The following is a 24,743-nucleotide window of genomic DNA, read 5'->3' as shown; positions in this document are numbered from 1 at the left end:
GTCTCTGCAGCATGGTTCGATCCCTGGCCGGTCAGGGAGCAACCCACATGGCGAAGCAGACCTCTCCTGTCTCACCTGCTGCTCCCCTCAGCAGTCTATCTCCGTCATTCTGCCTGTTCTGTTCCTCACTCTGTCTCTAGTGAATCCTCTCACCCCTCGCATCTCTGGCCTGTACCCCAGCTCTTGTATGCATAAATAAGTCTTTAAAAAAAAAATAACAGATCATTAGAGCCTTTTACTTTCTCTCAGAAATCTTGAGTGGACCAGTCATAGTAGATTTAATTTTAGAAACTAATTGTTTAGTCCAACATCAGAAACAATTAGGGAAAAAACGTGTACTTTCAGTACATGTTTGCCAATGTAATAATTTTTTTTAAAGATTTGTTTATATACAAGAGCTGGGGTACAGGCCAGAGGCATGGGAGGGTGAGAGGATTCACCAGAGACAGAGTGGGGAACAGAACAGGCAGACGACCAAAATACACTGCTGAGGGGAGCAGCACGCACGACAGGAGAGGTCTGCTACACCATGTGGGAATCTCCCTGGCCAGCCAGGAATCGAACTTGAGCTGCAGAGTCTGCAGACAGCTTCACAGCAATGTGCTCAGCCCGCTGCGCCACCAGGGAGGCCCCAATGTAGTAATTTTTTTTTTAAAGATTTATTTATTTATTTATACAAGCACCGGGTACAGTCAGAAGCGCAGGAGTGTGAGAGAATTCACCAGAGTGGGGAACAAAACAGGCAGACTGACAAAATACACTGCTGAGGGGAGCAGCAGGCACCGTAGGAGAGGTCTGTGCGCCATGTGGGACCCTCGCTGGATCAAACCAGCACTGCAGAGGCTGCGGGCAGCTTCGCAACCCAACGCTCAACTGCTGCGCCACCTGGGGAGGCCCCCCCAATGTAGTAATTTTTGATGAAATATTTTTATCATTATTTAAATGTATTTTTGAAAAAATTCTTGGAACTGCAGATTATACTAATCCAACTCACTATACGGAATATCTGCTTTAAGACCCTCGTTGGAAAGCCAGTCTATGAAATCAGGAAAAGTTTAGACTTAACATATGTACATACACACCCATGTAAACGTTTCTTATTTCTAATTCTGGGTTCAGAGTGTATGTGGGTAAATAGAGTAAGCATGCATTCAGTAGGTACTGTTGAGAATATTCTGTATATCATCACTGCTAGACACTAAAAATAAAGCAAAAAATAGCACATCATTCTTACCCTCAAGAATTTATAATAAGCTAACAGGGAAAATAGACAAGAAAGAAGACATTAGTTGGTGCACAACAATGTGAATATATTTAAAATTTCTGACCCCTAACATAGAAATGGTTTAAGTGGAAGATTTTATGCTTTGGGGGTTCTTTTAGCCACAATTTTTTAATTTTTATTTTTTAAAGATTTTATTTATGCATAGAAGAACTGGGGTATAGGCCAGAGGTCCGGGGGGGGGGGGACAGCGGTGAGCCGATTCATCAGAGACAGAGTGGGAGCAGAACAGGCAAATTGACTGAAATATGCTGCTGAGGAGCTACTGCGCCCTGTAGGTCATCTCCCTGGCAGGGGATCAAACTCATGTTGCAGTGACTGGTTTGATAGCTTGATTTCACTTTGTCTTTAACCGCTGAGCCACCAGAGAGGCTCTTAACCAGTTTTTTAAAAAGGCATTGTAGGGCCCCCTGGTGGTGCAAGGGGTTAAGACACAACCTATGAAGCTGTCTGCAGCCACTGCATCAACCTATGAAGCTATCTGCAGCCACTGCAGTACGAGTTCGATCCCAGGCTAGGGAGTTACCCACATGGCACAGCAGAACTCACCTGAGTAGCCAGCCCCTCAACAGTGTATTTCAGTAGATCTGCCTGTACTGCTCCCCCCTCTGTCTCTGGTGAATCCTCTCACCCACCACACCTCTAACCTGTACCCAGTTCTTGAATGCATAAATAAATAAAAATGGCATTATTTAGAGAGGGTAAAGAGACAAGCTGGGAACAATCTGTAGCACAAATCCCTAACCCAGTCTCTAGATTTCAGGATGAGAAATATAGAAAAGACTTCCCAAAGGTGATCATTAAACTATATCCTTTGTCTGTATTAATTTAAGGAGGATTCCAGTTATCCCTTCATGTCTTTGCTTAAGGTAATATAATTTATGAGAAGTAGAAGTGTTACTGTCTTCCACTTCTGATCATCTTTAGCCTAGGGCTTTTATTTGTTCCCTTCCCCCACCCCCACCCACACCCAGACAAAACCACATCTTTGAAGTGGATATAGTAGTATTGTAACAGGGTGGTCCCCAGGAAAGGGGGAGGTTCCCTGCCCCACCCAAGGGAGGGTGGAGCTGAGCAGGGAGAGGAGAAACTGCAGAGGAGACTGAGGAAGGAAGCAGGATGGAGCCAGAAGGAGACCTAGAGGAGGCACATGGAGCCTAGAGACACGTGAAGAAACTGCGCTTGTCTTTTGGTCGTGGACTGGGTGACACAGATGTGGGTGAGACCCATGGGGAGGTGACAATGGCAGCTTTTATCTTGATTTTGATTTTGCTCTTTTCCTAATCTGTTATAGGGCAGGGAGGGGGCAGCCCAAACCCTGCAAACCTGCCTATTCTAAATGGGTTCTGCCATCCGCCGCATCAACACAAAACATATGAGACTTTGATGGGAAGGAACTTTAATACAATTAGAAAACAATACAGGAAAGGCAAAGAATATAGTTTCTAAATCAAGCACCCAAAGCTACCCGTCCCCTCGTGGGTAAAACTCCATCCAAAGGGGATTGGCCCAGAGCACAAGTCTGCCACAAGTCTAAAGCATCTTCCAGTGGAGACCCACAGAAAAGGGTCAGAAACAACCAGACAAGCCCAGAAGGAAAAGAGCAAAATCAAAATCAAGATAAAAGCTGCCATTGTCACCTCCCCATGGGTCTCACCCACATCTGTGTCACCCAGTCCACGACCAAAAGACAAGCGCAGTTTCTTCACGTGTCTCTAGGCTCCATGTGCCTCCTCCAGGTCTCCTTCTGGCTCCATCCTGCTTCCTTCCTCAGTCTCCTCTGCAGTTTCTCCTCTCCCTGCTCAGCTCTACCCTCCCTTGGGTGGGGCAGGGAACCTCCCCCTTTCCTGGGGACCACCCTGTTACAGTATCTATTCTGTTTATTTCACAGATTTGTAAGGATTAAATAAGATATAATACATGTAAAATCAGTTCATAAACTCTAGCTTGCTACCAAAAAATCATTTAATGAAATATAGTTGTCTTTGCTATCTAGAGCTGATATATGTGTGTGTTCTTTTTGGAACATCATTTTTTTTTTTAAAGATTTATTTATTGATTGATTGATTTATACATACATACAAGCACTGGATACAGTCAGAAGCGCGGGAGGGTAAGAGAATTCACCAGAGCCAGAACGGGGAGCAGAGCAGACAGAAGGACCAAAGTACGCTGCTGAGGGGAGCAGCGGGCAGCAGGAGAGGTCTGCGCGCCATGTGGGACCCTCCTCCAATGGCCGGGGAGCAGCCAGTGATCGAACCGGCGCTGCAGAGGCTGCAGGCAGCTTCGCAACCCAGCGCTCAACCACTGCACCACCGGGGATGCCCGGATGAGGGATTTTATGGGGCAGTATCAGTTAGGATTTTTGTTCAAGTAATGCAGCTTAATTCATGGCTGAACAGACTTTAAAAAAAAAAAAAAACATGCATTTTTAGGGAAACCAGTCATTATATATCTTAATCATGTCCCTAAAACTTAAAAAGAAACTTTTAAAAATTATGTTTTATATGTACTTATTACATATTAAATATATCACTTAAATTTTTTTTTTTACCAAAAAGCCTAAAACAAAGGAATAAAATTAGAAGGACCATTGACAGAAAATTTGACACTGAGTGATGTTCAAAAGTAGAATTTGATTATTGCTTTCTTGTATAATATTTAAGAGAAAACATATCATAAAAATTAGATTTGAGAAATAATCATTGAACCAAAAAAAACAGGTCCTGTGTGTTTACTGCAGTAGAGCCTTTTCTATTGAAGTTGTGCTATGGTAATGGAATACTTTTATGAAGGGTAAAGTATAGAAGATCGTAAGGTGCTGGTGTTCAGCCTCAGGGATCTGAGTCTTCAGAGAACTAGCATCATACAAGGGTTACCATAGTAACAGCATTATTAGGGGCTTTTTCAAGATTGTTTCAAAGGTTATACTTTGTTATGCTGTATGATTTGTAAAAACAGAGGTTCAAGAGTTACCTATATCTAGAATCATTTTTTAAGAGATGAGGGAGGGTATTTAGGCAGCTCATTTTAGGAAGATTACATATGAAAATATTGCAGTCAGCCACCACTTACAAATTTTTGTACATTTTAAATATGTCAGTGTATTTTATTTTCCATCATTGATTTTAAAAACAAAGGAATTAAGCTAGCAGCCAATCTTATTTTAAGAATTCACATTTCATTACAAGGCTAAATTTGAAGCCAACCCCTCCAAGTTTTTTTTGTTGTTGTTGGAATTGAAGTGGAGGAGACAGGAAAGTGTTTTAAATGATTTTTTTGTGTCCTTAAGGTTCTTTAACTTTGGCAGGAAAAAAGCCTGTGGGGAGGTAACAATAATAAAAAAGCCATTGTAATATTATTTCTAACCCATTGATGTGAAGAATTCACTTCATTAGATTTTCTGGTTTTCATTTATAGTTTCTAACATTCTAAAATATTCATAAATTCTAAGTGTTTTTAGCTCTTGCTGTTGTCTGAATATATAGAAGGGAAAAAACTTCTTTTAAAAATACTGCATGTTTTATTTCAGACTTTTGTTAGCATTTGCCCCCACAGGCATTTGCTACTAGACTTTTAAAATACTTGGAAGAAAAGAGATATTCTCTGTTCACTTAAAAACTGAGTTCATTTATGTTTGTTTGCTTGGTGGCTTTCCAGTGCCCAGACCCTTCTAGATCTCTCCTTGTTTAACATTCTCTAAGGGGTTCTGTGCCCCCTAATGAGGATTCCCTAGCAGTAGTTCAGTGCCTTCCATGCAAATAGTCATTTCATTATTTAGAGTGAGCACACATAGTCCTGAAGTGCTTCCTCTCTGGGGCATAGCCAATTTGTTACCCTGTTTCTACCCTGAATACAAGCTGCTTTGCCAGATTTCCAAATTTTGTTCTTGTTTTACTATAATAGAAACACTAATTGTTTTTTTAAAATTCTCTAGGGAAATTTTTGTTCCATTAACTTTTTTAAAACCAACTTATTTGGATAAATGCTTTCATGTTTGATTTTCTGTTGAAAGTAGCTCAACTCTTTCACTCTATTGAAATATGATATATTTGGCTATAATTTCTCTAGCCTAACAAGTAATGCAGACCAGAAATAAATTATTTTAGGAGTCACCATTTGTCAATATTGTCTTAAGTCCTCTGATGATATAAGCTCAAATGTGAAAGATAATTTGCTTCTGGTTATTAGTTTAACAGATAATTCCTGCTGCTAGCTTTTATCTGTTGGCATTGTGCTGATTTTAAATGTTTTATTTTTTGTTGTTTGTTTGTTTGTTTGTTTGTTTTTGGTGGTACCCTCGCTGGTGGCCAGGGAGCAAACCGGCACTGCAGAAGCTGCGGGCAGCCTCGCAGCCCAGCACTCAACCGCTGCGCCACCAGGGGAGGCCCTGATTTTAAATGATTTTATTGCACTAATGATCTCATTTATTTTTCACTTTAAATGGCTTTAAAAATGTTCGTTGTAGTTTTGAATAAATATCTTCCTTGTCCTGTAAAAAATAACATGTTCTTACCCTGATAACATTTTTTGTCTTTTCTCTAGTTAACATTATTTTCTTAATTGCTCTTACAGTTGACAGATGTAGTCTGTTAACATTTTTAAAGAAATTGTATTGGTTTTGAAACTTTATGTTCCTGTGGTTCAGCTGGGAATTAATGAAACTAGATTGGGCTCAGATGGATAGCACTGCTTTACGCCTCTGTTCCCCCCGACCTTCAGTTCTTCTCTGTAAATTGGATTTGGGTCTGTTACATGAGTTTTCTTTCTGATGTCCCAACTGAAGGTGCAGCAGGTACCCACAGAAAACTCTTAAGGTGGTACTGGTAGAAACAGTTTCTATCCCACAAATGTATTTCAAGTCTCTGCTTGCTTCATACCTGCTAATTTCCTACTGACTGAAGCAAATCACATGGCCAGGTTGAAAGGAAGTGTATCCATTCTGAAGCCAGAGCACATCATTAAACCCCACATCAGTGAAGTAAGACTAAGACTCATGGAAGAAGCGCTGCGGGGGAAGGGGACAAATATTTGTGAACTGTAATCTACCCCAATATGGAAGTCAATTTTAGGTGATTTTTCTTAAATTGGAAAAGGATATAAACAGATAATTTTGAAGAATAAATAATGTGGCTAATAAACATATGAAACATGTCCTGCTTCTAATAACAAAAGAAATATAAATGAAAAGAATATTTCCTCAAAGAAATGTTGCTCACAGGATGTGGAAAGATGAACATACAGTCTGTCGATAGAGTATAAGTAGTAAAGAGTTTGGTAATTCTGTCAAGAGTCTTAAAATCATTTTGACCTAATAACTCCATTTCTTTAACTTTTAACTGAAGTTAACTCTTTAGCTGTTCTCTAAGGAAGTAAGTAAAGAATTGGGTAGAAATTAATATATGTTTCTAGCATTATATAATGAAAAAAGCCTGAAATAACCTTAGAAATGTCCAGTAGCAGGGGAATAATTTAATTATAATAACTGGTACAGTGGCTTATCAAAAATAATGCAAAGCACCAGCCAATAGTATATTAAAAAGAAGGATATTATTATAAGCTTTCAGTGAACACTTCTATGGGTTAAACAGTATTTTAAGCATTTAACATGTACTAATTCATTTAATTCTTAAATAGCCTGATGAGGTGTTAAAATCAGAGCCAGACATTAAAGTAGCAAAAGCAAATTGTATTCAAGAATAATTACAATAGGGCCTCCCCTGGTAGCCCAGGCGGTTGAGCGCAGTGCTATGAAGCTATCCGCAGCCTCTGCAGCACTGGTTCGATTCTAGCCAGCTGGTAAGGGGTCCCACATGGTGAAGCAAACCTCTCCTGTCTCACCCGCTGCTCCCCTCAGCAGTCTATTTCGTCAGTCTGCCTGTTCTGTTCCCCACTCTGTCTCTGGTGAATCCTCTCACATTCCCGCGCATCTGGCCTGTACCCCGGTTCTTGTATAAATAAATAAATAAATAAATAAATAAATAAATAAATAAATAAATAAATAAATCTTAAAAAAAAAAGAAGAAGAAGAATTGCAATAGGGGGCCTTCCTGGTGGCCTGGGGATTAAATCTCAAGGCTGCCATCTCAACTGCCCACCACAACAACCTGGCCTGAGTTTGATCCCTAGCCAAGAAGCTAACCTACATGATGCAGACCTCTCCTGTTTTGCCCACTGCTCCTATAGCATTGTATTTCAGTCAGTCCACCTGTTTTTCTCCCCACTCTGTCTCTGATGAATCCTCTTAACCCTCTCACCTCTGACCTGCATCCTAGTTCCTTGCAAAATAAATAATAAATAAATTTTTTTTAAAAAATACAATATTTTCAGGTTTCCCTGGTGGCACAAGGGGTTAAGCATCAGCACTATGAAGCAATCCACAGCTACTACAGCACGAATTCAATCCCAGGCCAAGGAGGTAACCCACATGGCACAGCAGACCTCTCCTGTCTTGCCCACTGCTGCCCTCAGCAGTGTATTTCAGTAGATCTGCCTGTTCTGCTCCCCACTCTGTCTCTGGTGAATCCTCTCACCCCCCCCCCCACACCTCTGGCCTGTATCCCAGTTCTTGTATGCATAAATAAATAAATCTTTAAAAAGGTACAATATTTTTAAAAATAATTATTGCAATAGGAAAAAACAAATCTTGTTATAGGACCATAAAACTGGCCTCAATTTCAAATGCAGAATGGGCAAGTGGGGATTTATAGCCAATGAGCAGGTCTGTGTCATTCGACAGAAAAATACTAGAAGGAAACATCAGAGGTAAGAGGATTCTAGCTAAACTGTCTTGACAGGAGTCTTGCTGAAGAGAGAGCATAGTGATCACATACCAAAGGTGGAAGATAGGCATTTGATGAGATATAGAGGTTAATTAAATATGGAGGGTAGTAAACAGTTCTGTCAAACTGATTTAGCAAGATTCTTGCTACAGCTGGGTGATGGAAGCTTTATAAGAATGGTGGGTATCAAAGTTGAGTCCTACAGCTTCGAGGAGCCTGACTAGAATTAGGTAAAAGAAAGAGCCTTTGTCAGAGGTGAGAACTTGATCATTTTCCTGGTGAAAAAATTGAAAACAGAGAGGTTAAGTTACATGTCAAAGCCATACAGCTGATGAAGTAGAAGATCTTAGAATATAATCTAAATTATAGTGCCAGAATCAAGTAGCAAACAGGTGACAAAGCTAGAATTCACACTCAGGTTTTACTCTACCATACTGCCCTCTAAATTTATAGGATGCTGCAGACTCTTCCCAAAAGTAAAATAATAAATCCCATGATAAATACAGAAAGATCACTGGGCAGTGTGCTATCCCTGCAAGTATAAAATTAGTTTATGTTTGGGGAAGTACAAAAGTACATTGTGCTGAGAACAATCCAACTTTTAGGGGATAGGTCCACTTTCTGACCCTTTGGGCCTAATGACCACATTTGTGGAAAATCAGAGATGCTGCCAATAACCAGCATTTCACACTAACAGTCAAACACTTTATTAGTAAAAGCAAGGTAGAGTTTGTCCAAATATGTAAATAATTCTTCCTGCCAAAAAAATTGAAAGTCATTCTTCAATTAGAGGGAAATAAAAACTAACATAATATGTTGTTATCAGTGATAGGAGGATGGTTTGACATGATTAATTAGATACATGTAATTAGATATTTGTTAAAGCTGGCTCACTATTTTCTTTATATATAGTTAATAAAGCATGGTTCTTGGAATGAACAAAATTTGAGAATAAAACCAATGATCTAATACTAAGTTTTATTGTACTTTTTTTGTTTTAAAGATTATTTATTTATACAAGCACTGGGTACAGTCAGAAGTCGGAAGGGTGAGAGAATTAAGCAAAGCCAGAGCGGAGAGCAAAACAGGCAGACAGACGAAGTACACTGCTAAGGGGAGCAGCTGGTGGCAGGAGAGGTCTGTGCGCCATGTGGGACCCTCGCTCGGCAACCTGGGATCGAACCGGGGCTGCAGAGGCTGCGGGCAGCTTCGCAACCCAGCGCTCAACCACTGCGCCACCAGGGAGGCCCTGTACTTTTTTTTTTTTAAGATTTATTTATTTATACAAGAACCAGGGTACAGACTAGAGGTGCAGGAGGGTGAGAGGATTCACCAGAGACAGAGCGGGGAACAGAACAGGCAGACTGACGAAATACACTGCTAGGGGGAGCAGCGGGCAAGACCGGAGAGGTCTGCTGTGCCATGTGGGTTTCTCCCCTGCCGGCTGGGATCGAACCTGCGCTGCAAAGGCTGCAGACAGCTTCACGGTGCGGCGCTCAGCTGTCTGTGCCACCATGGAGGCCCCTTTATTGTACTTTGAATAAGCTATAAGATAAGGTGTTCATGGATGTTTATATAGAAAAGTTTCCTATATTTTAAGCATTTTTTTCTTCACCTATTAAGAAATAGTGCTGCTACTTAAAAGGGAGGAAAAATAAAGCATTTACCTACTGTTTAAGTATTACATTGATATGTGACTTTTTACTATTGTTTCTTCTCTTAAGGGCCTCCCCGGTGGTGCACCGGTTGAGCGCTGGGTTGCAAAGCTGCCCGCAGCCTCCGCAGCGCCAGTTTGATCCCCGGCCACCGGGTGAGGGTCCTACATGGCGCGCAGACCTCTCTTGCCGCCCGTTGCTCCCCTCAGCAGTGTTTCGTCAGTCTGCCTGCTCTGCTCTCCGCTCTGGCTCTGGCGAATTCTCTCACCCTCCTGTGCTTCTGACTGTACCCAGTGCTTGTATAAATAAATAAATAAATAAAATCTTAAAAAAAAAAAAAAAAAAAAAGATTCTCAGGGCTCTCTCTTAAATATTTTTTAGTGCTTTTGAATAATACTTCAGACTATATATTTTTTAGTGAAAGATGGTTTCCTATTGAGAGAAAGAACAGGGGCTTTGGAGTTAGGTAAACTAAAGCTAGGTCAACTCCTTCATTATGTCACCTTGAGAAAAAAGTACTTTTACCATCTGAGTAAAAGTAAAGTCAAGATAATAATTCCTACCCATAATTTTATTGTGAGGATCAAATTGCGTAAACTCTAACTGGTGATAGTTGGTTATTGATAATCCTTTCCATGATTTGGAGAAAAGTGTAGGGGAAAAAACTTGTGTAAAATACTAGGAAAAGGGTTTTAACTATACTTGTAGAGGAATGGGTAAATGGGCTGTTTTTAAGGAATTGTAAGCAAATTAATGGGTAAAGACATACAAAATCTAAACTGTAGACTAGAAGCTATCAAAGGAATCAGGAAAGTATCAAGTTAAAACATTTTTGTAGGTGAAGCCTTGTGAAACCTTCCAAACTTTGAAGGAACAGTTTGTTTTAAACTGTTTCAAAACTTTCAAAAAGCATCCATTTCTCTCTGGAAACTATTTTTTATACTTAGAAAAATTCCTTGTAAAATACTAGAATAGAGCTAAAATCAAGCGATAAAGTATAAAATAATTTACTATGAATAAGATACTTTAGGAATATTTTACCATATTACAACCAAACTGAAAGTGAAAAGCTATGTGATCATCTCAGTAGATGTCAGAATACATTAATTCATTTAAATATATATGAATACTTTTTTAAATACAGCAAATATCTACATATCACACATTTATCATTGTGTATCTCAAACCAACAGAGGTAAAATATCAGAAACATTGAAATCTGGAGGAGGTCTGCAGTCATCACTAATATTTAATATTCTATCACTAATACACAAGTAATAGATAATATGGTTGCTCAATGCTCTTATTTGGCCTTTTATGAATTATTTTATAATGGGTGTAATTCTTTTATAAAAAGGATAAGAAATAATTATTTTTCATCACAGTTTTTTAAAAGGAATTAGCCTGGACTTTCTAAGGCTCATCCCTTCAGCTCTTTATAGTCTATAATCCTATTAGAACTTTTTGCCAATATATAGTACCTTGGCACACATTTCATTTTGAGGCTGATTGATCAAAGTAGAAGATATTTTTTTTTTAAATAAATGAGGAAGGCTAAATTGTTTGCCCCCAGGTTACATGGCAAATAGCAAAACCAAAAATCTCAACCTCTAAATCCATTCCTTATTATGAGACAGTATGAGATACTGCTTTGATCTTCAAAGTTTGACATGAATATGAATCACCTTGTATGTTTTCTTAAAGATCTGTTATCTTAGACCCACCATCAATCTAATTTAGTAGAATTTGGGTAAAGATTTTTAAAAATTGTTTTTTTACCACCTATGTCTAGGTGCTTCTGCTAAGGGTGATTCACTGACAACCCTTTAGTAACTACCAGGAGAATGTGAGCAGTAGAGGTGGTAAATGGATGTGGTATTGAGCAGATACAGAGACAAGTAAAACTGTGTTTGAATACTGCTTCTTCCTACTATAGTATTTGTAAGATCTTAGACATTCAAGCATTAAATGATAGAGATGGATGAGAACATGGGCTTTGGATTTTATGAACCTTAAGTGTGTCACCTGATAACAACAGCACCCAATTCACAAGAGGTTAACTATTCCTTCTTTCAAAACAGCTAGCACTCTACACAATTCTGATATATTATTACACTTTCATGTTCATGATCACTGCAATTTGTTCTCCCTTACTGAACTAAACTGCGCTCCAAGAAGAATTTTTCAGGGCAAGGTATATTGTGTTCATCATCTGTGTAAGTCTAGCATCTAGTACAACCCAATATGCTATGAATGTTTTGTAAATATTTGAATAAATGTGACAGATGTAATCAAGAAGGTAATTCAGTTATTAAATTGCATTTGTCATCATTATTAAATTATATTTATATTCCATTTACTGTTTAGATCCTTATTTACAGGCTCCTCAATAACAAAAATGATCTCTTCAATGGTTATTAAAGATTGATTTCTGCTTTCCCCACCTGTTTGGTAATAGAACTAAACAGTAATTCTAAAATAGATAAGATTATGTTTCTGCCTTCTGCAAAAAGACAGAATTTTATTTAACTAAAAATGGAATGCTATCAACCAGTCATTTTATAAAGAAATAAAAAGGACCTATAATTTTTTCAGTTTCCCAAGTGCTTATTTTATGAAGCTATAAGAAAACTTCAGGTACTACATACATATGGGCAAGAACTTTTTCTTAGTTGAACTGAAAAAATTTAAGTCATCAACACTAGCTGAAATTATAACTATTTAAAAATGTAAATAAGATTGGAAAACATTTTTAAGCACTTATAGTAGTAGGACAAATATTAATCTAGAATTGTAGGAAATAAATATTTTCAGTATTATGGTTAATTAACAGATCTAAGAGAGTGAGAGTTCATATAGTAGGAGGCATGTACAGAGAGAGGACATGCCAAAATCTCCTTCACCATTTTCCAGACAAACTGCCTAATATGCTACAGTAATATAACATCAGATCTAAAAATGCCATCTAAGACAGTTGTAGACTATGATGCCTTTTTATAGAAAGCTTTTTCGATATTTTTAAAATTGGATATTTTTAGAAATAGAGTAAAATGTGTATTATCCCATACTTTACCAATAGGATCAAAGCTATTAGCTCTGAAATTTCTATTCAAAATGTTCAGTCTTGGAATCATCTCATCATTGTTTAAATTGTTATAAAATATTACCACTTTAACAGCCACTATTTCTCTTAGACCACTTTATCTTTCCCCCTTTTTTTTACATTATGCAAGTAAAACATATAGATGCATATATCACTATAAAAATTCAAATAATACAGAAAGTTAAAAGTCAGTTCTCTTCATAATTTTACTTCCCTCATTTTAGGGATAACCTCCTCTGTCTTTTTCTATGATCATAATTTTGTATGCAGTATGAAATAATATGTGTATAGTGTTTAAATTATGTTTTCTATTAAAAATGTTTTTAATGTTACTAGTTTTATGGAACTTTTACCATTTTAGAGTTGAAGAGGACTTAGCAAAACAATGCTGCTGTTTCTAGTTTCCTCATTTCTAGTTACATCCTTAGGCCTAATGATTTACATTTTTGTTTCAATCATCTTAAGATTATGAATTTTTTGTAATAATGTAAGGAAGAGGAAGAGTCTCCATTCAAAACCAGATATTCTAACTTCAAATTTATTTCTTACCATTATGCAATATCTCTGAATTTCAACTTCCTTAACTGTAAAATGGGGACAATATCTATCTTGCCTGCCCTGAGGATAAGTGTAATTACCCAAGGAGGTATATAATGCACATGATGTATTAACAAAATACACTAAAAATAGGAAAGTATCTAGATTCATTTATTTTATTAATTAATCTTATTTTCAATGGTTTTTATTTTTGATTATAGGAAAAGGACTAGGATTTACCAGATGCCAAACTCAAATATAACTCAGCTTACCTATATATAGTAGGCTTATATAGGCCTACTATATAGTTTTAAGCTTTGAAATCAATATTAAGTCTTTTACTTCTGTTCTTATTTAATTTCACATTAAAAACTAGTTTGTTACCACAGTAGAAAGGTTTTAGTACTCTCTCTTCACATATGCTACTTTTTTCATTTTTAAAACAATCCTCCTAAATGGTTCTTGGATTTCCCTATGTAAATTTTCTGGTTTCTCTGCTAGCACTTTTATAACATTATTTCGTTTTATCCTTCCTATGATGGCTATGGGCTCAAAACTCTAAGAAGTTTATTTTTGTTTTAGAATCAGGTACCATTACCATAAATACATACAGTATAATTATGCTTTTAATGTGGCAGGTGTGTAATAGATAGAAGCTTAGGGTAGAATAGCAATGATTTGATATTCTGTGATTCTGAACATCACTGAAGTGGGCTACCAGAGTTAGCCAAGAGAGCATTAGATGTAATTGCTTGCCTAAAGTGATAATATCTTTCTAGTACATCCCCTGAATACCAATGAAGACAGATTATTTCAGGGAGAAACACTTCTCATTTGGGAGCTGAGAAAGATCAAATAAGGGTAATAACTAAAAAGAAACCAAAGTATAACATATGTATACCAGGTGGGTGCTAATCCTTCTTTGAAAAAGTTCAAAAGATAAAACACTACCTATCCCAAAATGTTTTGTTAAAATATTTGTGGTAGTTTATTTTTTCTCACAAGTCAGTAAGTCTTTATGTTTCATAGGAATAAAATGGGCTTCACTGCCCCCCTCAGCAGTGTACTTCAGTAGATCCACCTGTTCTGCTCCCCATTCGGTCTCTGGTGAATCCTATCAGACCCCACACCTCTGGCCTACACCCCAGTTCTTGTGTGCATAAATAAAATAAAACTTAAAAAAAAAGAAAGAAGATGGACTTATAAGGACAGTAGGCATTGACCCTTTATCATTTTAAGAATTATACTAAGGTTAAGACTTGAAACAAAAAGAAAGAAAATTAGCACATTGCTTTTAGTTTCATTATTCCTTTTTGTTTCTTTATTCTCCCTCCCACAATCTCCTTTTATATAATAATTTGAACACAGTAATTTCAGTAATTAGGTAAGAAAATCAGCTTTTAGTAATAAAATAGTACTGACTTTACTCATTTGAGAAATAACTGGTTTTGTTACCTCCTACTGAATATATCGATGTTCTGTTTTCATTTCATTACTGTTACTAGCAAACGAAGTATGATGGCTTATTGCAAAAACTAAATGAGGTAATAGATGTAAGCACCTGACACATAATAATAAAATCAGTAAATCAATAAAAAGAGTTGCAGATGTAATTTACAGTTAAGGTGCTTGTCTCTATATGTTGACCTTATTTTGAAGTAATGAGAAAAGTGTGATTATTATAAAGTTGCTACATTAGCCTTATGTGCAGACCTTAATTGATGTCTAATAAGATTTTTTTAATGTAATCATAATGCTAATTTTTTAACAAAGCTACTCAACTAGACCCTGTATGTCTATAGAATGAAATTGGTATGTTGAACACATCCAGTATGATGTCTGTCTTGCCTACCCTGAGGATAACCTAGATAAGTAAATGTTAGCTCTTTTAAATTTATGGTTCATATGGTACAATGTTGTAAATTCATCCCAGTTTGCTTTTAATGAGGTTTTGTGGAAATAGTTTACACCTTAAAATGTGTTTATAGCCAAACTGAATTGTTCATTAGAATCAATTGTGAGTCATTAAAAAAAAAAGTTTCTATCCTCTATCACTGATTTTCCAAGAGAAGAAACTCAAGAATGTTATCAGGTATGTGTTTTATGAAACCAGCTCTTGGGTTATTGGCTGTTCTTGCTGATTTCCTGTCTGTGAATATTTTCACCATAGCCAATTTCAGGCTACTAAGATACATTGAATGTTGGAAAAATATGTATAGTAGCACAGCATTATGTAGTACTTCCATCATACAGATAAAATGAACATACGTAACTTGAACAGGTAATAGCAAAATTTAGAAAATGGTTAGGAAGTAACAAATTTTGAGTTATTACCTTTGTTTATAGTATACTGATTATAAGCTTATATAATTTAATTTTTAATAATAATCATGTTTAACAACCTGCTTACAAAATTTCTGGAAATTTAACAGTTGTCTCGCATGAACTATTACAAAATGACTACCGCAACACTGGAGCTCTGAGATTTTTTTTTTAACCAACTGAGTATTTCTGATGCAAGCAAACTACCTCAGTTATTTTTCTAAAATACAGGTCTGATTCTAGAGCCCAAGAAGACATTCATCAGTCAGACCCAAGTGCTCTTTTCCAGTGTCATTTCAAATCATTCCTAGTCACTATAGATTGTCTTTCACTGACACTAGGTTTAGATTACTTGCAGCTTCTCAAATACACCTTGCACTTTCCCATCCCCATGCCTTTTCATTATCTTCCTTCAGCCTTGCTTGGCCTTGTCTCATCTGCCCAACTTTACAACACTATTTATTTATCCTTCCAGAAATAACTCAATTCTACTTCCTCTTATTTTCTACTATTGGAAACAGTCCCATTCTCATAGATGTCTTCACAGAACTTTATTTATACTTCATTTTGAGCTCAAATTTATCATCAATAACAAATGTCTACTTCATTTACCAGATTATAAATTTTTGAAGTGTACACTTTAATACCCAACACTTTAGTTCCTACAGTGATTAAGAAAGACTTGTTTATTTTAATAGGAAGGATATAGATAATGCACAATACATCTTTTCCTTTATATCTTTGGGAAGCTAATCAAAATTTTAAACTTTTTTTTTTAAGATTTATTTATTTATTTATACAAGCACTGGGTACAGTCAGAAGCATGGGAGGGTAAGAGAATTCACCAGAGCCAGAGCAGGGAGCAGAACAGGCAGACTGATGAAGTACAAAGTACACTGCTGAGGGGAGCAGCGGGCGCAGCAGGAGAGATCTGCGCACCATGTGGGACCCTCGCCGGCGGCCGGGGATCGAACCTGTGCTGCAGAGGCTGCGGGCAGCTTCATAGCCCAGCGCTCAACCTCTGCGCCACCAGGGAGGCCCAAAATTTTAAACTTTTTTGAATTAGATGTTTTATATCTTTTTCCTGTTGTTTCTTAACTGTATTATAATTATATACCTATGTCCAGCACCGGGAGGACACAGAAAACATAATGATGAATCTTGAACTCACCAAAGAAGAATGTCATTAAAGAATATATGGAGCGCTTTAGATTCATGGAAGACTAAATTATATACCTATACTTGTAAATTATTTTCATTCTGATTCAGTGCACTTTATAATTTCAGTATAAAGCCAAAAGTTACTTCAGTGTTACCAGCCTAAAGTCAAATTTGGCCTTTGTATTGATAAACAGCCTCTAAAAGAACAAAAAAAAACTGTCATTTTTGCCTTGTGATGTGCTTTCACATAGGTCCTTAAGGATATATCTCATCAATCTGCTGCTTTATGGCATTTCATCTAGAATTAAAATGACCTGATTGTCTTCATAATAAGTATCAACAAGATCTAAATGCATAATAAATGAAAGAAATGTTCTAAAATAAAAACAGTCCAAGAATTTCCTTGAGCAAGTATAGTCTTATTAGGGTATTTCCTATTTTCATCTTTGACTCTAAGCTGCCATCTGATGGCAAAAGCTTAAATGACATTTTGTAACATTCAAAACCTCTTTTGCAATTATTTGTATTTTTATGTGTTGAGCCTAGAGTCTCTAAAACTACAAATGCACCTTTTAAAAAGTTTTATTCCTTAAATGCTGATGATTACTTTAGACTTCGGGAGAATTAGGTTTATTATTTAAGGTTTTTTACACAACAGTTTTGCCAAGGAGATTTGTTTAAAATCTTCCATAAAGTATTTTTAAATTTTATTTAATGAAAAATTGTACTTTAGTAATTTTCTCTTTTTCCTTTCCTTTTTTCTTTCATCAGATCGTGGACACTTGGACAGCAGGGTGTTCTTTTACCTGTGGATCGTCTTTTGTATCATCAGTTCGTGCTATACCCTCATCTGGGATCTGAAGATGGACTGGGGTCTATTTGATAAGAATGCTGGAGAAAACACCTTCCTCCGGGAAGAGATTGTATATCCCCAAAAAGTATGTACAAAAAGAATATGTTTACTTAAAAAAAGACTCAGGTTACCACCAACTAAATCTTAATATTATAATGATCCAATCCCAGCTTTATGTAATTAGAAAAAAAATTACCAAAAAATATTTCATTCAGTCAACAAACATGTATCAGTTGTTTACTGTATGCTAGGCACTAGAGAAAATAAAAACATAAAATTGTGGTTCTCAAAAAGTCATAAGCTAGATTCTAAACATATAAGTAAACATAATTTTGTGATTTAATGTGAAAAAGACTAGAAATAGGGTAATAAACAACTTTACTATGATTTATGATTTATTTTTGAACATATAGTTCCCTCCCTCTCAAATAATCTCCACTTTGTCTCCCTTACAAACTCCTGTTCCTCTTTTTAAAACTCAGTTTAAGTGTTACTTTCTCTGTGAAGCCTGCATTTCTCCAAGCATATTTAACCATTTTTCCTGATCCAGTTATATCCACTACAAACTTCCTTCAATACCGTTAAATCATTTTATATTATCTGTTTATGCATCAGTATCTCACATTGCTTAACATAGTCCCTAGTATGTGGTAGACTTAATGTTTGTAGAATGAATGAACTTGGCTTAATGAGCAAAAATGAAAGGGAATACCTAACTCTTCTTGGGTGCATCCAAAGAATTATTTATTTCAATCAGTATTTATTAAAATCAAGTGTCAATTTAATCCAAAAGTGTACTTAATGCCATAAGAATTATTTTATGGTTTTATCTATATGTGAATGAAGGATGAGAGAAGACCAAATTAAAAAGCCAAAAGATCAGGAATACCTTTACTCAAATGTTGAAAGACATTAAAACAGAATTCTAGCTCTCTCACTAACTCATTCTATAACTTTAGGCAACCAGACTACAGTTCATTTTCTTCAATAAGATCAGGTATTATACTGAATTATCTTTTAATTGTTTCCATGTTCTAAAATGTTGTGATGAAGAGGGGAGTATAAATTGGATGATTAATCTTTTATGATATGTCAACATGTTACATTGTACTTTGAAAAGTGTGTGGATGTATAATATTCACTTGTTAAATAGGGAAGTCTGTTTTCAAGTGTGAGTATTGAAGATAAATGATAGGAGAGTGACTATGAAGTGTGCCTTTGTAGGATAACCTCAGATAAGCATATGAAGACATTCAAGGGACTTTTCATTGAGAGTGATTTTTTTTTTAATCTAACTATAACTGTAGTTATAAAACTATATAACAACAATCCCTATGTACAAATTTAGATTAAATGACTAAGATACTATATATATATATATCTTTATAAATCTCATTTGTAAAGAAAATCAGCATTGGTAAGAAGAAACATGAGCTCAGTTAAAGATGGTCATTTTGTACTCACCAAATGTATGTGCCTTACTGAGATATATAATACATTTATTTCTCATGATGCTGATTCTTAGATGAACTGTTTGTCTCTTTATATAAATGTTAATCCATTCCCCCTTTTATTTTTTTAAAGATTTATTTATTTATGCATCTAAGAACTGGGGTATAGGCCAGAGATGTGGGGAGTGAGAGGATTTACCAGAGACAGAGTGGGAAGCAGAACAGGCAGATTGACTGAATCACAGTGCTGAGGGGAGCAGCGGGCGAGACAGGAGAGGTCTGCTATGACATGTGGGTCACCTCCCTGGCCTGGGATCAAACTTATGCTGCAATGGCTGTGGAGTGCTGACCCTTCACCCCTTACACCTCCAGGGAGGCCCCCAATCCCCCTTTTAAACATAACTTGTCTCGGTGTAATAAAATTAGTGCATAGGCTCTTTCAGTGTTTCTCTATTATTATATATTTTCATGCCATTAGAAAATAAAATGTATGCATTCCTCTATTATAATTTGCAAATTTATATCAAAAATGTTCTGTAGGATTTCCCACATCCCTTTCAATTTAAAAAAGACAAACAATTGTAATAAAATGTATTCCACTTAAAAGAACTATATATGGGATTCAGTGGAGCTGCATTTAAAAATTAAGAATAGGAACTTCCCTTGTGGCACAAGAGGTTAAGCATCAGCACTATGGGGCAATCCGAAACTACTGCAGCACAGTTCCATACCCTGCCAGAGAGGTGACCCACATGGCTCAGCAGACCGCTCCTTTCTCACCCCGCTGCTCCCCTCTGCAGTGTATTTCAGTGGATCTACCTGTTCTGCTCCCCACTCTGTCTCTGGTGAATCCTCTCATCCCCTGTACCTCTGGCCTATACCCCAGTTCTTGTATGTATAAATAAATAAATCTTTTTAAAAAAATAAATAAAAATTAAGAACACAGCCATATGAATGTTAAAATCATTTCTTAGGGATTACTAATGCCTAATATTCAACAGCACAACCAGGTCCAGGGAGTATTTTTGTTATTTCTATATTGAAACTTAACTTTTCTGTCTCTTGACTTCAAGTTGTATTCCTCCCAGAAGATTTCACATCAGCCCCCACATCAGGCACCTGTGGATCAGCTTAAGACTGATGATTTAAAGACACATGAAATTGCAGTTCTTCATGTAGGCCTAATAATAATTTCACTGACCGTGGATTTATACAAAATTTGCGTTACTACTATGTTGAGTGAATGAGGGAGGGAAAAGAAAGGTATGTTAGCGTATTAAAAATCTTCTTAGAACCTATGGTAATAAACAGTCAATATAATAATATTTATACTTGGTTAATCAAAATATAACAATATGTACACATCATCCACAAATTTTGAAATGATTGTGGTTGGAGAATGGGAAAAGAAGATGTCAAGGGGGGCCTCCCCTGGTGGCACAGGCGGCTGAGGGCTGCACTGTGAAGCTGTCCACAGTCTCTGCAGCGCCAGTTCGATCCTGGCCAGCCAGCGAGGGTCCCATATGATCCAGCAGACCTCTCCTGTCTCACCCGTCGCTCCCCTCAGCAGTGTATTTCGTCACTCTGCCTGTTCTGCTCCCTACTCTATCTCTGGTGAATCCTCTCACCCTCCTGCGCCTCTGGCCTGTACCCCAGCTCTTGTATAAATAAATAAATCTTTTTTAAAAAAAAAGATGTCAAGGGGACTACTGTTTTTTTTGTTGTTGTTGTTGTTAATAGCCTTCCAACTAGTCTTTTAACATAATTTGTTAATTTTTTTAATAAATACTATGGCTTACTATACAGTAGTTTTAGTTCCCATAACATGTCACTACCTTTAAAATATGTGTATTTAAAGAACTAGTTATGCAGAGATTAATAATGAGCAAATCTATGAATAGCAGTTTTTGTCTATTGGCAGTTTGTGTATTTAAAACTTCTGTGTAGCTAAAACTGGGTTCCTAAATACTGGGTAGTAGTATCTGAAAGATTTAGTTGAGTACTATCTTCCTGGTAAAAAAGAAATAATTCTTAAATTCAACCACGAATTTAATTTCAATTACTAACATCAAAAAACAAGGCGGGGGCCTCCCCAGGTGGCACAGTGGTTGAGCGCTGGGCTGCAAAGCTGCCCACAGCCAGTTCGATGCCCGACCGCCTGCGAGTGTCCCACATGGCGGGATAGACCTCTCCTGCCGTGCCTGCTGCTCCCCACAGCAGTGTCTTTCATCACTCTGCCTGTTCTGTTCCCCGCTCTGGCTTTGGTGAATTCTCTCACCCTCCCACGCTTCTGACTGTACCCAGTGCGTGTATAAATAAAAAAATAAATCTTTAAAAAAAAAAACAACAACAACAAGGCGGGGGCCCTCGCTGGTGGCGCAGGGGTTAAAGTCTCAGTGCTATCAAGCTATTGCAAGCCCCTGCAGCATGAGTTCAATGTCCAACCGGGGAGCTAACCCACATGGAATAGCAGACCTCTCCTGTCACACCTGTTGCTCCTCTCAGCAGTATATTTCAGTACATCTGCCTGTTCTGCTCTCCACTCTGTCTGGTGAATCCCCACACACACCCCCACACACACCTCTGGCCAGCCCCAGTTCTTATATGCATAAATAAATAAATCATTTAAAAAAAAAAAAAGGCAAAAGTTCTTTCAAATGCAGGGTAAGACAATTTGAAAATAAAAGTACAAAGAACAGTTAATCTGCTTATCTTTTCTAATATTAGCTCTTGTATCAATAGTGTATAATGTGTATGTTAGAATGTAATTCAGTCAGATCAAGAATCCCACATGACTTGTTTTTTCTCAGGTAACGTAGAAGAGAGCCTGGCATACAGCATGGATATGAAATATATTTGTTAAATGATTACTAAAATTCAATTGTTTATTTTGAATATTACACTAGTTAAGAAAAACAACCGTAAAATCTTCCTAAAATGTAAAATAATAATGTTCTTTAACCTCTTTGTTTATTGGTGGGACACATGTGAGTCTTGTTGCTATGCTAGGTGTGCTTATTTGTGAGGAATGTAATTGTAAGTGTACTCAATTTCCTTCTTATTCCTCAGGCCTATTACTATTGTGCCATCATAGAAGATGTGATCCTGCGCTTTGCTTGGACTATCCAAATCTCAATTACCTCCACGACCTTGTTGCCTCATACTGGAGACATCATTGCTACTGTCTTTGCTCCCCTTGAGGTTTTCCGGTAAGCAAGCAAGTTTATCATAAACTCTGTGTATCTAAAGATGTCCAGTACTTCAGATTATGATTTCTTAAAACTTATACTTGAGGGCCTCCCCGGTGGCGCAGCGGTTGAGCGCTGGGTTGCGAAGCTGCCCGCGGCCTCTGCGGTGCCGGTTCGATCCCCAGCTGTTCCCCGGCCACCGGAGGAGGGTCCCACATGGCGCACAGACCTCTCCTGTCGCCCACTGCTCCCCTCAGCAGTGTGCTTCGATCCTTCTGCCTGCTCTGCTCCCCTCTCTGGCCCTGGTGAGTTCTCTCACCCTCCCACGCTTCTGACTGTACCCAGTGCATGTATAAATGAACAAACAAACAAACAAACAAATAAATAAATAAATACATGCCTCTTTAAAAAAAAAAAAAAAACTTGAGAGTTTAAATTTTCCCAGCTTTTCTCAAACTTTCTCGTTAGCACCAGAGTTGGAAAGTCCTACATTGAAGGACTAAGAGATTATTTCTCACAAAGTTAAAATAGCTATTAATGATGATTTTATAAACATCTTAGAATTGGAATGGAATGGTCATGAATGGAAATTGGGAAGCAAAAAATCTTAGAACTGAAATTAAAATTAAAATCTAATCATTTTTTGCAATTTGGCAGTGTAGGCTATTAAGCCCAGCCTTCTCACTGAAAACAGTAAAAATGCTGAATAAAATATTTGTTAAATCTTCCTAAAAACATCTATGATCTTACAAGATAGCCTGAAATCTAAGTGAAAGCAGGTAACCCAAGGTAAACAGAGTACTAAAACACTTTTGCACTAATGAAATTTGCCAAACTAGAGATTCTGAGATTTGGTTATGATTGGCCAATTCAAATTTTTATGCATCTAATAATAAAACTTGAAAATATGTAAAGCAAAATATTACATTGCTAAAAACTAGAAATAAATGAATTTACAATTTTAGTGAAGATTTTAACATACTTTTCTCTGTAATAAACAGTTAACCAGTTTGACTTAATTGACTTACACCATTGCATTTAACAACTGCAAAATAGACATTGTTTCAGATGCATATAGAATGTTTACCAAAATTAACCATATACTGGATCATAAAGACTCAATGAGTTTTAGGGGATTAAAGTCATAAAAAATTAACTAAATCCTTAAATGTCTAGATAGTAAGTGTATTTCTGGAAAAAATTCATGGGTCAAAGTTGAAACTGCAATCAGAATTTTTAAATATTTTGAACAGAATGAAAATGTGACAAAAGAAAATGCTGAGACTACAGCTAATGTCATGCTTAGAGGGAAATGCCTAGTGTTAAATGTGTACATTAGAAAAGTTTACAAAAAAATAGAAAATTTTCAAAACAGAAAAACCCAAAAGAAGAAAAAATAAATAAATATGGGGTTGTCAGAAAGTCATGATGCATTTTTGCTTGAAAAACATAGAAAAAATACATCATAATTTTTCTGAGAATCCAGTATTTAAAAAGTAAATATGTTTTTTAACGTAATTAAAAAGAAAAAAAGAAAAGAAAATAGAATGTAGGAAATGTAAAGAACAGAAATTAATAGATAAAAGTATTCAGTAGAGATAGTTAAACAAATCCAGTTAGTTCTTTAAGAAAACTAATAAAATTGATAAAATGCCAAAACAGGACTAATAAAGCAAAAATAAGAAAGAAGGCACAGAATTACAAATTCCAAAAATCCTTAAGTATTTTAAAAGAGTAAAACAATACCATGGGCAATTTTAAGCCAATAAATATATAACATAAAATGAAATGGACAAATTCCTCAAAAAGCATAATTACCAGGCCTCCCCGGTGGCGCAGCAGGTTGAACGCAGCACTGAGAGGTTCGATTCCTGGCCTGAGAAGTTCGATTCCTGGCCGGCCAGGGAGGTTCCCACATGGCACGGCAGACATCTGTTGTGCCCGTTGCTCCCCTCAGCAGTGTGTTTCAGTCGCTCTGCCTGTTCTGCTCCCCTCTCTGTCTCTGGTGGATCTTCTTACTCCTGCATCTCTGGCCTATACCCCAGTTCTTGTATAAATAAAAATAAACCTTAAAAAAAAAAAAAAAGCAGCAGCACAATTACCAAAACCAATAAAGAAGAAATAAAAAATCTGATTATATAGGCTTATATGTTTATAAAATAAATTATATCCATATTAAAATTCTTCCCAGTTCCATGAGAAAAATCCAGGCCAAGAAATCCTTCCAAATATATGAGGAAGAAATACAAGTTTTACATAGAACTTTTCCAGGGAAAAGAGGCGATAAAAAGAATATTTCCATGTTTATTCTATGCACCCACAATGACTTTGATATCTGAACATACAAGTACATCCCAAGGAAGACTAATCTGTCTCACGTAGAGAGATACAAAACATTATGAACAAGAT

At 36.7% G+C, this 24,743-nt stretch overlaps 1 protein-coding gene across 1 annotated transcript in view; it reads left to right on the top strand.

Annotated features, from left to right (window-relative positions):
* The window catches only part of XPR1 (xenotropic and polytropic retrovirus receptor 1), a 189,301-nt gene that overhangs the window by 158,408 nt on the left and 6,150 nt on the right, over positions 1-24,743 (top strand). Inside the window, exons 12-13 of the mRNA XM_037506348.2 lie at positions 17,614-17,780; positions 22,216-22,355. Of these exons, the coding sequence (XP_037362245.1) occupies positions 17,614-17,780; positions 22,216-22,355 (307 nt within the window). The remainder of the gene's footprint in view (positions 1-17,613; positions 17,781-22,215; positions 22,356-24,743) is intronic.

This window comes from Talpa occidentalis, unplaced genomic scaffold (assembly GCF_014898055.3).
Source record: "Talpa occidentalis isolate TD23 unplaced genomic scaffold, MPIMG_talOcc4v2.1 talOcc4.12, whole genome shotgun sequence".
NCBI lineage: Eukaryota > Metazoa > Chordata > Mammalia > Eulipotyphla > Talpidae > Talpa > Talpa occidentalis.
This window is presented reverse-complemented; position numbering and strand designations above follow the sequence as displayed.